The following is a 15,287-nucleotide window of genomic DNA, read 5'->3' as shown; positions in this document are numbered from 1 at the left end:
TCTGCTGTATAATAAGTCGGCCGTCCACTCGGCAAAAGACTCCAACTCCAACTCCACCTCCTTCCTATTTTACTATTATTCTGGGATTCTACCTCCCCACACCGCTCCTCCAGCTCCCAACAGCTAGCCTTACCAGTTACCAAAAGCCGACTCCCGTCTTGGCCTCTCGGGCTGCCATGGACCGCACCCTCAAGTCCCCGATTCCTCACGCAGTCACGACTAAGGGTCAGGAACTCGCCCGCGGAAAACCCTAACTTCGGCTAATCTGCTACTCGGGTTCAGGTTTCAGCAGCCGGTCGGCTCCAGCTGCAGCCTGGTAGTTACTACATAGCAGATCACTGAATTCTCTTAGTCAAGGCCCGAAATTACTTGGTTCGGAGCTACATTAGCCACCACTATATGTCTGTCGTGTGACCGGTCGGATTCGAGCGCTAGAGTAAAACGCTTATGCCAAGCTTCTGGTGCAGCGCTTGGTTCCTGATTCTTGATTCCGTTCTCTTAGGACTGGCTGGTGTGGGCTTGTCCGATATATTGGTGTAAAGGTGGTGTTTTTTTTTCCCCTGGCACTCTCAGCTCTTGCTAGTATTCTGATTAACATAATACGTGGTATAGCTACGAAAGTGAGAGAAGGCAGCTGTAGTGGTTCAGAACTCGTAGATATTCATAAGCTAGGGAGAGCCATGCCATATATATATCTAATCCCCTATACTTTATTTGACCGTAAATTTCGTTCTCAGTCTGTTTGTCATCGTTCACACAAAATGGGGCCCGAACAGATAACAGACAGATAACCTTCCGGGAGCGAAAACCAAAAAGAGTCTCTCCCCCCCTAACATCCCGATGCAACTTTGGGTAATCTAAGTAAGATATCTGAATCCCTTGTGCATGCGGAGACTCTCATCCGCATCCTCACTAACCACCACATCGGCAACAGGGCGGCCAGCACTAACATCTGCAACCTCAGCCTCGGCAAGCTGCTTGTTCAGATTCTCCAATACAAGCTTGAACCCGTAGCATCCGATGATCGTGAACCCGAACATGGCAGTGACAATGCCGTAGCTCTTGCGGTATCCGTTCTCCGTAAGGTCCCAAACGTAGGAGCCTGCGACGTTGCCGAGCTGGGAGAAGGCGTTGACGAGGGCAATTGCGACGGCACGCTTGGCGGGTGGACGCGGGAAGGATGTACTAATCCAGGAGTAGAATACGATGAAGCTGGTGGGTGTTAGTGGTTTGTTTAAGCTTTGTTTTGGTTGGTAGTGGCTTACCCAGCGTAGGAGGCGGCTTGAAGGAAGAGAGCGATGTAACGGGCTGCGACGTTGAGTGTTGACATGCAGATGATGAACCCGATCAGGCCGACGATGATGGGGCCGACGATGTGCCAGAACTAGAAGCGGTTGTTAGGTATTTGCAAAATCTGGGACTAGGGGAAAGCTGGCTGGGGTGGACAAACCTTTTCCTGGTATCGATCGGAGCTCCAAGCGACACAGAGCGAGAATAAGCAAGAGAAAACCCATGGAGGTGCGCTCATGAGCAGAGTTGGGACATAGCTGAAACCGAGAGTTTCCGTGAGAGAGGGCTAGCGTATCAAGTTAGACGTGCAATAGAGCAACATTTTGATGGAGAGTCTCACGAAGAAAGCGTTGAAGGACAGGCCGACAACGTAAGCGGTAAAGGTGAACATCATGATGTAGATTTTGATATCCTTGAGAGCCATCCACAGGCCATCCCAGGGGCCTTGGTCCTCGGAGTCAACATCAGCCTCACCGACATCCTCAGTCATTCGTATCTGAGCGACAAGGAGCTCCTCCTCGGTGAAACCGCGGGTGTTGGTAGGTAGATCGGGGAGAATAAATGCCGCAGAGATGGCAATTGTCATCGTAGCAGCTCCCTCAACTAGCAAGAAAGATCCCGGTCAACCGACTGCGAGTGTAACTATTGGGAAGTAACTTACTCCAGAAAAGCCAACGCCATGCGGCATGGCCAAGAGTGCCCTGCATGTTGGAAAGAACTCCAGCTCCGACAAGTGCAGAAAAGGCGTTCGAGATGAGGTTACCGCAGAAGAGGATAGCATTTCGCACGGTAAGTTCTCTGCGAGTGTACCATTTTGACAAAATCATCAGAGCACCGGGCAGGAAAGCAGCTTCCACGAAGCCCAGGAAGAAACGGATAGCAACCATGCCGCTAAAGTTGGTGACGACGCCTGACAGGGTCGAAATCAGACCCCAAAGGAGCATGACAAGCGAGATGTATATAGAGGGCCGCTGAATTCGGTTGATGAAGATGTTAGACGGGACCTGCATCAGAATGTACCCAACGTAGAGAATACTGAGGCAGGTGGCGTATTCGCTGTACACCATGTTCAGATCTTCCTGGAGACCCTTAAGACGAGCAGCAGCCATGTTGTTACGGTCGAGGTAGTTCATGATGTAGATGAGAACGAAGAGGGAGCAGCGAGCATCGAGCTTGCGCTTCATGGTCTTCTCGACCTGAGCCCGTCGAGCCGGGTCCATCCCAGCAGACGCTGCGGCAGGGTTAGATCCTTCCATAGTCTCGACGGTGGGCTTCTCGAGCTGGACGGCTTCAGAGCCGTGCTTGGATACCTCGTCCGCCATGGCTTGTGTGCTGGCAGACAAGGGGAGGAAGGAAGAATGTGAGGGAGTGAGGGAGTGAGGGAGTGAGGGAGGTGAATTGGAAGACTTCCGGGGTTGCGAGACCCCAGATACGGGGTCCGGGGGTTGCAGGATATTTGTTTGTTTCTGGAGCAGGGGTCGGTGTCTCCCCAGTCCCCCGTCCCAACGTATCAAGCGGAGACTCGGGCCTCAACCGTGGGTACGCTACCACATGGGGAGAGACAGCCGGTACCAAGGTCGGCACGCACGGCCAATATCCGGCAGGCCTCGGGAAAGCGGTGATCCGGAAATACTACGTTAATGAGGCATCGATGATGCACTGGAGAGTAACGCGACTCCATTTTGCGCGCGGAGCAGCCAGTATCAAAGTGGTGTGTGGGCAGCGTTGTATAAAATTGTGGAGCGGGCGGGCGTGGGGGCACAGCTCGGGGGCGTGGGGGTCACCGAGTGGGATCGCAACTTCGCAGTGCTGGACGACGTGGGGGTCGGGGGAGGGAGCTCTGAAATCTCTGCGGTGCTGCTGATTTGCTGCAATCCCGAGTTCTGCCCGCTACCGATCCCGACAATTCGCGCTGGATCGGTTAGAAGAGGGCCATTCTCCAGGGCCTTCCAATCAAAGCGACGCCGCAGTGTCTTCCCCGCCGAATTTCCCTGGCCGAATGTGATTCTCGGCTCAGGCTCTCTCCGGGTTTCGGACGTCCGAGTTGCTTCCACTATTTCTCAGCTCAATTATCATGGGGAAGAGAAAAACTGTTGTCTTCCAAGCTGGTGTCAGTCGCTCTGTTAGTCATAACACGGCCCAGGATGCCGGTATTTACCCGTCCCCAACGTGCCATCCATCGTCAAACTGATAACTACAAAACATATATATATATATACTAGCCTACCTTAAAGTATGGGGTGATCCTTCAGTCACCCCGGGGATCGGGAAAGATGTCAGTATTCGTTAAATGTGGTAGTTCAATATATATTCTTATCACTACGCCTTATGAGAGGGACAGAGTAAGCTCCAGGGATCAACAGAGTGGCTGTTATTCATTAAAAACGATTTGATAGAATTTATAGCTCTATACCGCTGACCACCAGGTGTTGCCGCAATAATCCTTCACATGATTTTAAGGTACTTTTGCTATGAGGCCGCTCTCTACCACTTACCTGCTCTTATCCTATCCTTCCCAATACTCATTGTAACGATCACACTGCTGAATCAGTTGCCTCGAAGACAGGTATTATCCAAATGGTGTCGAGTCGTCCGGAGTGCGGTCATCTGCGGCGTTCGAGATGATTTGGTCTGCTGTTCAACCCCGCGACAGCCACTGTGACCTCGCACCACCTCGTCCCCAACCACGCTGTTCCCCCATCGTCCGCGTGGATCTCATGAGGTTTTATTATACCATGATCACCGCCATCAGAATGCGATTTAACTTCAGTTACCACGGAGGAGATTCGTCATGGAAGGCACGCCAAGCTTCGCGGCGCATTCCACCCCCTCAGCCCAGTCGGCGCGGATGGTAAACAACAGGCATCCGGAACCCAAGTCGAGACCCCGTGGACCATGTTGATCAAATTCGGACCCTGAAAGATCTTGTCATGGAGCGTGCGGTCTTGGGTTTCTCGTCCGGGGTCGACAAGCAGACGTCTGGGGATATTTTAGCTGCCTGCCCTGCTCCACCTTTTTGTCCCTCATCCAAACTGCGTCATCTTCGACTTCCACCACTTGTCCATCCCCAACGTTGCAATCGACAAACTTCAATATCATCAGCCGGGTGAATCAGTCATCCATTGTACAGTAAGTTCCCGCTGCCGATCCCTTTTTGACTCGTGGCTTTGAGATGCGGTCATGTACTGCGGGCGCTGCCCACATTCCATGCTCCCTACATTGTTTTCGCGGCCAACGAAGTACCGCTGTTTGTTTTGGCTCGAGTCTGCCCAGCATGCTCATTGATCACGTCTGCATAGGCCCGCATTTTTGTGGTACGTTGCGGCCTCTGGTCTGCGTACACCTCCCAAGCCGAGCATACCTCCTCTCTGAAACAGAGTTGTTACTTTGTTTCCTTAGGCTAGCAGGATTCCCATCAGGCGAGTCGGGAATTCAGCGGTAATTAGGTCTGGTGAGCCGTTACCTTTTATTCATCATGTCGTCCTTCGCGGTGTTTCGTTTTTATTGTTGTTGCATTCGCTCCAATTCGGCCCCTTCCCTAGTCCCTTCGTTCACACCCTCTTTGCCTCTTTGGGCCAACCATCCCGGTTCCCGTCACGCTCCTTTGCACGTTGTCTGTCATTTACGGTATAATATCCCGGGGTTCACATTGATCCCTCTTGGTTTTAATTAGCCCTGTGTGCTGCCAGTCACTCTTTTATTCACTTCCCATGTCCAGATTGTGGGCTGCTCAGATGGGATATCGTTGTTCACCTTGAATTGTCACCCACGGATATTGCTATATAAAGACTCTCTTTCGTGTTTATCTACTGCTTTTTTGGACTTTTTGTGCATCCACGGCCTTGTCAAGATGGAGGCAAACCCCTGGAAGCGCATGTCATGCATGCTAATAGGGCTTCTCGCCGCAAAGGCAGTGTACTCCGCCCCAACTCCGACTTCCTCTGAATCGACCACTTTCTCCGAAAAGACGCAATACCCGCCGTCAATCCAAGGTGGAAGGGTTTTGCCACCCCAGACTGAAGGTGTAGGTACCCCCGGGACGATTGTTTGGTCCTATCTAATGAGAATAGGTCTACCATACGGAGCTTGATCGAGTAGGCCATATACTACAAAAGCCTACTTCCATCCCGTACTCGACCGGAAGACTCCAGAGTATACCGGGTATACTTGGCAGTGTCGGCGAGCCTTATCCTCTTTTTGGTTCGCTATTTCCCGACCAGGACTCATCAGAGGACTCTGAACCGGAGCCGTCGTCGTCGTCTGTCATTACAACGCCCAGCTCTACTGCGGCCGGAAACGCTACGCACGGCGTTCTCGAGGAGCCGACTGCAGCCAGTGAACCATCTGGTGAACAAGGATCTAGCTCGCAGACAAGCACATTAGCAATCCAAGGTTTGTAACTCGCCCACAGACATCAACATCTCGCTAACAGCGATACACTGAAGGCACAATGGCAGCGAGCCAGGATGCGTTTGTACCGGGTGCAACGGGGGCGGTTCCCCAAGCAATCACCTCACGGGGTGACCATCCAGTCCCCAAGAAAGGAGTTGTGAGTGTTCTTCCCGGGAAGTCTATGTCAGTGACACTGACAGGTGTAGAACACCTCGGGCCCAATTGAGACAAACAAATTCCACAGCGCGCTTTTTTTGGGAACGCAGACTAATGCCACCTTTACGCACCCTTACACCCTGGCATGGTCTAAGGGAAGCGGAAACCTGTCAAGCTTCGGCATGACTGTCTCGCACGCTGAAGCGAATGTCGTCGCAAACGGGCCGACAAATGACAAGATACCCGGAAACCCAATTTCATACTACATCAATCCAATTGGGATCCAGTCTATCATATTCTCGGCTACTGAGCTGACTCAATCTACTGTGCTCACCTCGGAGAACCCCTCGCCTTTCGCGGCCGATGCTGTCCTGCAGCCGCAACGCGGATCTTCTTCGAAAATCACTATCCCCGTTGTCCAGGGCATGGCATATGTGAGCGCAGTCTACACTCAGCTTCAGCCAGTGCTCCAAAGTGGTGTTCATTTCCGTGAAGTAGTAACCGCTGCTTCACCCCGGAACGGCATCTTCAAATATCGCGCCACGCTCGAGGATGGCACTGCTTGGCTCATATATGTTAATCCAAGCGACGGAAAGGACCCTGGCCTCAAGCTGGTATCAACTACTGATTTGCGAGGCCCTACTGGATGGTCAGGCACTATCCAGGTTGCGAAGAATCCGGCCGGATCTTCTGGAGAGAGACTCTTCGATAACTCGTCCGGTGTCTACGCCACCGCGGCAGCAGTTTCTGGGGGAGTTGACGGCCAGACTGGCACATACCGCCTCTCTTGGACTAAGGCTGGCAAAGATGCCCCAAGCACACCTCTGATGATGTATGCTCTACCTCACCATGTTGCGGCGTTTGACTCTCAGACACAAGGCCGGGCTGTCAACATCACACTTCGCACCACGACAAAGGGCACTGCGAAGGCTGTCATCGGAGAATCTTGGACCATGGTAGAACCCGATATCCCAACTAGTATGGGTTTCGGCCCGTGGATTGCGGCCTCGGGCAACTCCCCTCAACTCAGCGATGCAGCCAAATCAGTGATCCGAGAGGCTGCTACTACGGAGCTCCAGCAGGACATTGACGGACAGAGCAACCTGAACAGCATGTACTACAGCGGTAAAGCCCTGAGCAAGTTCGCGACCATCATATACACCGTGGACAAGCTTGTTGGTGATAGCGCCACGGCGGCACCTGCTCTTGAAAGACTGAAGCAGGCCTTTGCCCGCTTTGTGCAGAACAAACAGCAGTTCCCGTTGGTCTACGACACGGTGTGGAAGGGAGTAGTATCCTCCGCAAGTTACGGTGGCGATGTGGGTGCTGACTTCGGAAACACCCTCTACAACGACCACCACTTCCATTACGGATACTTCATCCATGCGGCGGCCATCATCGGAGCTCTTGACCCAAGCTGGATCGATGCGAACAGTGACTGGGTCAACATGCTTGTTCGCGATTCCGGAAACGCAGCAACCAACGATCCCTTGTTCCCCTTCTCCCGCGGCTTCGATTGGTATCACGGCCACTCATGGGCCAAGGGTCTCTTCGAGTCTTTCGATGGAAAGGATCAGGAATCATCCTCGGAAGATGCCATGTATGCGTACGCGCTCAAGATGTGGGGAAAGACAAGCGGCGATGCAAGCATGGAAGCCAGAGGAAACTTGATGTTGGGTGTCTTGCGCCGGAGCTTGCACAACTATTTCCTCATGGACAGTGACAATGTCAACCAGCCCGCCAACTTCATCGCTAACAAGGTTACTGGAATCGTAAGTAAACTACCAACTTATGTTAACGGACAAGCGTAGCACTAACCCAATAATTTCACAGTTATTCGAGAACAAGGTCGACCACACGACCTACTTTGGTGCCAACCTTGAATATATCCAAGGGTACCACCCCTTCATACATTCTCCCCGCCCCTTGAGCCATAAACTAACAACGCAACAGAATCCACATGCTCCCCCTCCTCCCCTCCTCGTCCTACATCCGCAGCCAGAAATTCGTGCGTGAGGAATGGAACGCAATGTTCGCATCCAACGCCTCCACCCCCGCCGAAACGGTCGAGGGCGGCTGGAAAGGCGTTCTATACGCAAACCTGGCTCTCATCGACCCAGCCGCGTCCTGGAACTACTTCGCACAGCCCAACTTCGACTACGGCTCAATTGACGGTGGGGCGTCGCGAACGTGGTACCTCGCATTTGCTGCAGGTGAGTTTATCTAATCTATACTCCGGACTCGGAAACGGAGAATTCAGCCGCTCATACATATGGTGTTATAGGACTTGGTGGGGGCTCGGCCTCGTAGAATTTTTTTTTTTTTCTTTTTGATTAGATCTGTCTATATATGTTATATCTAGATAGACTAAGACGTTTTGCCTCGCTCTCAGGAAGAGGGCGTCTCTCGTTAACTCTACATGTCACGGAAGTTGTGTGCGCATTTGATTTTGTTATTTTACCTGATGATATCTCTGTTCAGTTTACAGCTAGGATTCACTCGCTAGTACACACCGCGTACACTAGTCGGTTGCCTGATCATACGTTTTCCTCTTCCTCGTAGTGGGCTGCCGTCTCACCTCAGCGTATTGCAGCACGCAGTAGGAAGGTACGTAGTTCGACATGACGGGACCTACGTGGCTTATGAACGCCGCGGACATGGCTGATGAAGGCTGCGTAGCGGCTGACGTCATGCGCATTGTGGCTTGCGTGCCTGTAGCCATTGCACGGCGTCAAAGGGCGGGCCCGTCCTCTCTGAAGACTAACTGACACTGGTTGGAGTATGTCTAGCTCTGAAACCTTGATCCGGGAGGAAGGTCCATTAACAGACGAGCTATTTCTCCAAACGAATAATAGCGGTCGGGGGTACTCCGTAGTTTCGGTGAGTTGGCAACTTAATTGTTGTGATGGAAGAAAATATCAAGAGGCAAGAATACGCTAGCAGTTAGTGTTAGCTAACAACCGGCCAAGATAGGCCAAGACAGGCCAATCCGGACCCTGGATCGTCTGGTCTGATTTCTTTCCTTGGGAGCTGTTATTGCTTGGTCTGGAGCATTTTGATTTTTAGCTTTGGGGGCAGCGCGAGGCACCTTGCCTCGTACTGCATGGAACGAAGAGCGAAGGAACTAAGATCCATGTCGGTAAATGTGGCAGTGCTGAAGCACAGGAGGGGTTGCGATCTTATAACGACAACTGTAAGATAATGCAGCAGCAGCGGAAATTGGCCAGGTCAGTCGGAGTGGAGAGTTAGGCGATCGACTGAGGCTGTGCACAGTAGCTCCAGTGCATCGCTCGGTCTTGTCTTGAGAATGCGGCCAATGGGACGAGAGGACCCAGCAATGAAGTCAATTTTTCCAGCCACAGGCGCATGCCAACCACGGAGTGCTCTTCACACTCATCCACCCTCGAGACCCTGATTCCTCCGTGATACCATTAATCTCCTGTGCTACCAAGCAGAGGAACCTCTTTCTCCCGACCTTCCAAGACTGGCCCAGCCCAAATCCTCCTCCCTTCGACGTTTGCCGAATTCTTGTCACCCGACCTAGCCACCGTCGCTTCTCCAATGTGTAAGTACCGCTCCCCATCCAACTCTATCCGAAGCTTTGAACTCGGATCTCTCTTTCTCAACCGCACCATCGATCTTCATCTCCTGTCGTTGGATTGATCCCTTGATTCCCCTCCCTCCATCATATGTCTGCTTTAACTTTTGGTTCTGTTTCCTCTTGTCTTGCAAGGATCCACACTGCTGGTCTCTTTCAGTGTTCTGAATCACACTCTCTTTAAGCTGCTGTTTCATCTTTGTCATTAACCCAGACTGCTTGTTTTTTCCTTCAATTCCCTCCCTCTATCTCTCTCTCTCTGCCTCTTTCCCNTCCTCTACTGCGGATCGCTTAGCATTTAATACGCATATCAGCCTCGGCCAATTTTTCTGAGAACTTACCAGACCGAGGACCGTCCTAAGCTAACACACCACTTGCGCTACTTGGCCAGCATCGCCAAACATCTTTTCTAGTTTCAAAAGACACTCCTGGGGTCCATCAAGAAGGATGACTGGTCTCTCAACAAGCAATGGCCTGCCAGAGCCCAACGAGCAGGATGCCCTAATTGGCGACTCTCGCGGCACTCCAGGCCAGCGAAAGCCGGAGCGACACTGGACCAACTGGCCGTCCCATGCTGTGCACTTGACTTGGCAGGTGCTTATCCGCGACTATGTCAATGTTCTTCTTGTTTTCGTCCCATTGGGTATCATTTCCGGTGCTCTCAAGTGGGATAGCGTAACTGTCTTCACCCTGAACTTCTTCGCCATCGTCCCGCTTGCTTCGCTGCTCAGTTTCGTGACGGAGGAATTGGCTGCAACCCTCGGCCAGGCACTCGGCGGACTGATGAATGCGACATTTGGAAATGCTGTTGAGCTGATTGTATGACCCTTTTCTTTCTTGCTCTTGTTTATCCGGGCGGGTCTTGGACTAACAGATTTCGTGGATAGGTCAGCATCATTGCCCTGAAAGAAAACCAGATCCGTGTTGTCCAAGCCAGTATGCTTGGAAGCATCCTCTCCAACATTCTCCTCGTTCTCGGCTGCTGTTTCTTGGTTGGCGGCCTCCGTTATCCGGAGCAAACTTTCAATAGCACAGTCGCATCCACTATGTCGTCTCTGATGACCGTCTCGTCCGCGTCGTTGATTATTCCTGCTACCCTCTACGCTTCGTTGACGTCCAGCGAGTCCGACTCGACCGAAAAACATATCCTATTCCTGTCTCACTGGACCGCCATCATCCTTCTCGTTCTTTACATCATCTACCTTTTCTTCCAACTAAAGTCGCACTCGCAACTTTTCGAAGAAGTAAACCATGAGACAGCTGGAGATCCCGAAGCCGCAGGAGAGGGCGTCCCGGAGGACGAAGAGGAACAATTGCTTAACCCGTGGGCCGCTAGCGTTGCCTTAATCCTTGTGACTGTACTTGTTTCCATCTGCGCCGATTACTTGGTTGGAAGCATTGATAACATTGTGGAAAAGACTGGCATGACCCGGACTTTCATTGGTCTTATTCTGATCCCCATTGTCGGGAACGCGGCGGAACATGTGACTGCAGTTGTGGTCGCCTGGAAGGGCAAGATGGATCTTGCCATTGGCGTTGCTATCGGCAGCAGTCTCCAGATTGCTCTGTTCGTCACTCCGTTCCTCGTCATCTTGGGCTGGATTATGAATGTCGAAATGACCCTCCACTTCCATATTTTCGAGACCGTGGCCTTCTTCATCTCGGGCCTGGTCGTAACTTTCCTCATTCAAGACGGCAAGTCCAATTACCTTGAAGGCTGCCTGTGCTTGGGAATGTAAGTTGAATTACCCTGCTATTGTATCATTATAAAACAATCTCACTAATTGGGTACAGGTACTTGATCTTAGCACTTGCCTTCTGGGTATACCCGGACGACCCGAACGATGGCGCTCTCTTCCACACTTAAATTTCGCAATTGTGTCGAGCATAATCTCGAGACATTCTCGAAAGCTTTCGGACTTATTCGGACGACGCTCTGGATGGCCCATACTACTCAGTGTCGTCCCCTATTTTCCAAAATGCCAAGAAGCATTTTAGTTTAATGCACTTGGCCGATTGATCTGCTCAGAGATCTAACAACACTCTTTGATACGCCTCTTTTCCTTTTGATTACCCGATTCAGCCGGGTTGCTTAATTATTGCACTGCGGGTCAGTTATCATACGTGTACAGCGAGTCCTCAGGGCTCATCTAGTTAACTTTGTTTCTGTATGTTGGCTTTTGGGATGGAAAGTGGGTGGTTAAACTGGATTTGAGAATTTCGTACCGCTCCAGCCGGTTAATGGCGCCTTCTCTTATTTGTATTAGCTTAGTCGTGGGTGTAATTTTCCGCAATTATCAAACAAAAGTGCCTTGTTTACTTGGGTCCAAAGAGAAACCTATGATTTCACATCGACGCAGAATTCTTGGCGGCATGCAGTGTTAGGATACCGGTGGATGACTAAGCGCATGTGGAGAGGAAAATCGTTCGCCGACAGGAAACATCAACGCCTGCGAGCCGACATCACTCACCACCCATCTTGCTCTACACACTTGTAGAACCCAATTCCAGATACAGATACCCAACATGCCGCCACGGCTGAACCTCTTTGCCGCCAGGACGGCAGTCCCTGTTTTCCGCCAACCCACCACAACGCAGCGCCCCATCGCATCCGCTCTTATTCGAGCCAACGCCGCACCATGCACACGATCCGGCGCCCAGCGACGATGGAACTCTTCGGGATCCGACGATAAGAAGAAATTGGAAGAGGCAGAGCACGCGGCTGATCCGTTGCCGCATGTTAGCCAGGAGGCTGCGGAGATCAATAACATAATGGACAAGGAGAAGAGGTGTGATGGGACGCCGTCAAGCCCGGAGCTGGAGCAGGGGACGATGGTTTCAGAGGTATGCATTCGAAAACAAGACATTCAGATGTTTCCGTCTTGATGGGGGAAAGAAAAAAATGGATCTGGGATTTGAGATTAACGTACTTGTTGTGTCACGCAGATCCTCTCCCGCGATAAGGAAGCTCAGAAGCACGCACCCAAGGTATTCCAGGACCAGATGAACAAGGGCCCCTCTGGGTCTCGCTCATTTTCGACGTCTACTCGTCGTCTGCAGATTGAGAAGCAAACTGGTGCTGGGTCTGAGGGGCCCATTTCCGATGCTGAGCAGGCCGCTCTGCTCCAGAGTATGATTTCAGAAGCCACCCAGGAACCAGAGGAGTTGGCCCCCGGGTTGAAGTATAAGGCGCCCAAGTCACTTCCGCGGTCGGAGAACTTCCGGTACCGGTATGAGCCGGTCGTCGAGCAGTTTACCAAGAACCTTATGCAGGATGGGAAGTTGGCGGCTGCGCAAAAGGTACGTTCGTTCTTTCAAGCCTGAGTCATGTCCTGGGTGGACAGCGCCGTGAGAATAGAGCCCAGTGGCTAATTGGATATATAGAATATGTCCATCATCCTCGACCACCTCCGCTCTTCACCAGCGCCCCAAGTCAACCCTAACCGACCCCTCCTCCCCGGTCCTCCCACCCCCCAGCTCCCACTCAATCCGATCCTCTACCTAACCCTCATCGTCGACTCCGTCGCTCCGCTCATCAAACTACACAATGCAAAGGGTATCGCCGGTGGTGGCCAAACGCTGCAGGTCCCCGTTGCGCTCGCGGAGCGCCAGCGCCGCAGGGCCGCCATTGGGTGGATCATCGATGCGTCGAAGAAGCGGCGGGACGCTAAATTCGCGCACCGCGTTGCGAACGAGCTTGTTGCCGTTGCGGAGGGAAGGAGCGGTGTCTGGGAGAAGAGGGACGGTGTTCATAAGCTTGGTATCGCGGGTCGTGTGAATATTGGAGCGAAGGCTAACAAGAGGGGGAAGGGTTTCTAGGCGGGCAGTTCCTGGTTGGGAATTACTCCTTCCAAACTCCTAGGATGCTAGATAGGGTAATTTTTATTCTATTTTCCTTTTTTTTTTCCCCTCCGTTGTATCTGCCGCCATATTTTGTATTTATAAGAATAGGGTTTTTGTTGAGCATTTTGTTTTTTATATGTTGGATGTGTATAATTGAACCACAATTAAGCAATTACGTGAGCAAGTGCTATAATGCCACATGCTGTCTATACGGAACTAAAAGTGCACAGTGTATAGTAGTGGTCCTATATATAATTGTAGTACTTGTGGTATATCCAGAGCACAGCTGAAAAACGACCACAGCGCAACATGTGGAAAGCACCAAAGACAGAATCACACCCCAAGTCCGTTTATACCAAGTCAACTCGCCACTAATCCGCAACGTTATCTAATAGCTATACTAAACGGGAGTAACAATACATTCTCATGTTGTTGCATATAGCTCTGACCAGAATACTGGACAAGCCTGACAAAAGGGATGACTACACTTGGCGCAACCAACTAGGTTAACGTCGGCGTTCGGCCAATACCTAGCCACAAAGGCAGCCCTAAGGTTCTGGTTAGACAGGTACGGGAGATATTGAGCGAGACCATGCAGTGATGGTCGAGTGCCGCTACTTACGCATTTAGAGGTTGTTGGTTCCCCTTCCTGGAATTCTTCAGGATCAGCCGGAGGTTCCTGCTCATTACGCGCTTCAGAATCTGCGGATACCCCGAGCTGGGGTTTTCCAGTGTCAGGTCCCTGCTCATTACTTGCTTCATGATCCATGGGTTCCTCGAGCTGGGGTTCTCCTGTGTCGTGCACTTGCTCATTACTTGCTTCATGATCCATGGGTTCCTCGAGTCGGGATTCTCCGGAGTCGAGTTCCTGCTCATCACTTGCATCATAATCTGTGGATTCCTCGAGCTGGGGTTCTGCGAGCTGAAGTTTTCCGGTGTCAGGTCCCTGCTCATTACTTGCTTCATGATCAATGGGTTCCGTGAGCTGGGGTTCTCCGGTGCTGAACTCCTGCTCATTACCCGTTTCATAATCTGTAAATCCCCCAAGCTGGGATTCTCCGGAAACAGGTCCCATAGCATCACACTCTCCAGAAGCCACGAACTGACGGAGTTCATCGGAGTCGAACTCGCGTTCCGTCAAGCTCTCATACGACGAATCCAACGATTTTGTCATGGCGGTGGCATGTTGCACAAGGTCATGGGACGTTTCCCAAAGGCGGTTCCTGGCGCTTTCGAACACTTTGTAGAGGTCTAGGACGTGTGCTTTAAGCTGGGATTCGCTCTTCCGTCCCGTCCCTTCTTTTATTTCACCCCCTTCCTCCCCTTCATTCTGTTCATTTTTTCTCTTTTCATGGGGGTTGCAATTGGCATCTGGTTTGTGTTCGACCAGGCCGCGCGAAGCGAGTTCTAGGTCCATGAATAAAGCATTTATTCTGGCAAGTTGGTGGATGACATTATTGTTAATAAGATAGTTTTCGCCGAGTATGTTCTTTAGGTCACGGGTGCCCTGTGCTTCATCTTTGTAGCCAACGGCATCTGCCCAGTTTAGGAGGTCTGCGAATGCAAATCGCCATGACCCCAAAGATACCCCGGGCTCGGAATGGGAACCAAACGCTATGACGGGGTGGGCGCTGAATACACGTTGTACACGGTCACGAAATTCTCTCCAGCCATCAGCGTTTACAATATCTCTGGTGTCCGTTAAAATATCTTCGGTGTCCATGCTATAGTCGGTGATTGAAATAGATATATAGTACTGAGAATGAGAATGCAAAAACAACGGAAACAGTAGGTAGTGTGGTAGTAGTGATATTGATGACAATCGGATGATGTTGATGGTCAGAAAGTTCCAGGGTTCAATATAAAGTAGGAAGACTCGGTGCTCTTCGCGCTTTCCCTCTTGTAAGTGTAACGTATGGGAAGGAGGTCCGCAGTCTATCTGCAGGCAAGTTGTGAGAGTGATATGTGAAGAGATGCGTTGGAGCCACAGTAACCACTCCGACTCATA

At 51.5% G+C, this 15,287-nt stretch overlaps 5 protein-coding genes across 5 annotated transcripts; 3 read left to right on the top strand and 2 right to left on the bottom strand.

Moving 5' to 3' along the window:
• Positions 1 to 857: 857 nt before the first annotated feature.
• On the bottom strand, positions 858 to 2,612 carry ASPSYDRAFT_55316 (uncharacterized protein; the record flags this gene model as incomplete). The annotated part of the gene is made up of 5 exons (XM_040849022.1): positions 858 to 1,212; positions 1,266 to 1,384; positions 1,451 to 1,576; positions 1,631 to 1,893; positions 1,952 to 2,612. The coding sequence occupies 5 exons, from the start codon at positions 2,610 to 2,612 to the stop codon at positions 858 to 860; spliced, it is 1,524 nt and encodes a 507-aa protein (XP_040706259.1).
• A 2,528-nt stretch (positions 2,613 to 5,140) lies between these two features.
• ASPSYDRAFT_143606 (glucan endo-1,3-beta-D-glucosidase) lies at positions 5,141 to 8,065 on the top strand (the record flags this gene model as incomplete). The annotated part of the gene is made up of 6 exons (XM_040841355.1): positions 5,141 to 5,314; positions 5,361 to 5,682; positions 5,736 to 5,839; positions 5,889 to 7,610; positions 7,672 to 7,733; positions 7,792 to 8,065. 6 exons carry the CDS (start codon positions 5,141 to 5,143, stop codon positions 8,063 to 8,065), a joined length of 2,658 nt encoding a protein of 885 aa, XP_040706258.1.
• Positions 8,066 to 9,883: 1,818 nt separating this feature from the next.
• On the top strand, positions 9,884 to 11,303 carry ASPSYDRAFT_143142 (calcium/proton exchanger; the record flags this gene model as incomplete). The annotated part of the gene is made up of 3 exons (XM_040841316.1): positions 9,884 to 10,255; positions 10,324 to 11,171; positions 11,231 to 11,303. 3 exons carry the CDS (start codon positions 9,884 to 9,886, stop codon positions 11,301 to 11,303), a joined length of 1,293 nt encoding a protein of 430 aa, XP_040706257.1.
• Positions 11,304 to 11,880: 577 nt separating this feature from the next.
• On the top strand, positions 11,881 to 13,495 carry ASPSYDRAFT_41116 (mitochondrial 37S ribosomal protein uS7m). Its single transcript, XM_040846208.1, has 3 exons — positions 11,881 to 12,280; positions 12,383 to 12,736; positions 12,821 to 13,495. The coding sequence occupies exons 1-3, from the start codon at positions 11,963 to 11,965 to the stop codon at positions 13,253 to 13,255; spliced, it is 1,107 nt and encodes a 368-aa protein (XP_040706256.1). The 5' UTR covers positions 11,881 to 11,962; the 3' UTR covers positions 13,256 to 13,495.
• Positions 13,496 to 13,703: 208 nt separating this feature from the next.
• Positions 13,704 to 15,002, bottom strand: ASPSYDRAFT_28088 (uncharacterized protein; the record flags this gene model as incomplete). The annotated part of the gene is made up of 1 exon (XM_040844473.1): positions 13,704 to 15,002. The coding sequence occupies one exon, from the start codon at positions 15,000 to 15,002 to the stop codon at positions 13,704 to 13,706; it is 1,299 nt and encodes a 432-aa protein (XP_040706255.1).
• Positions 15,003 to 15,287: the final 285 nt, after the last annotated feature.

This window comes from Aspergillus sydowii (assembly GCF_001890705.1).
Source record: "Aspergillus sydowii CBS 593.65 unplaced genomic scaffold ASPSYscaffold_2, whole genome shotgun sequence".
Classification (NCBI taxonomy): Eukaryota; Fungi; Ascomycota; class Eurotiomycetes; order Eurotiales; family Aspergillaceae; genus Aspergillus; species Aspergillus sydowii.
The sequence above is the reverse complement of the archived record's forward strand: the minus strand, read 5'-3'. Positions and strand labels throughout refer to the sequence as shown.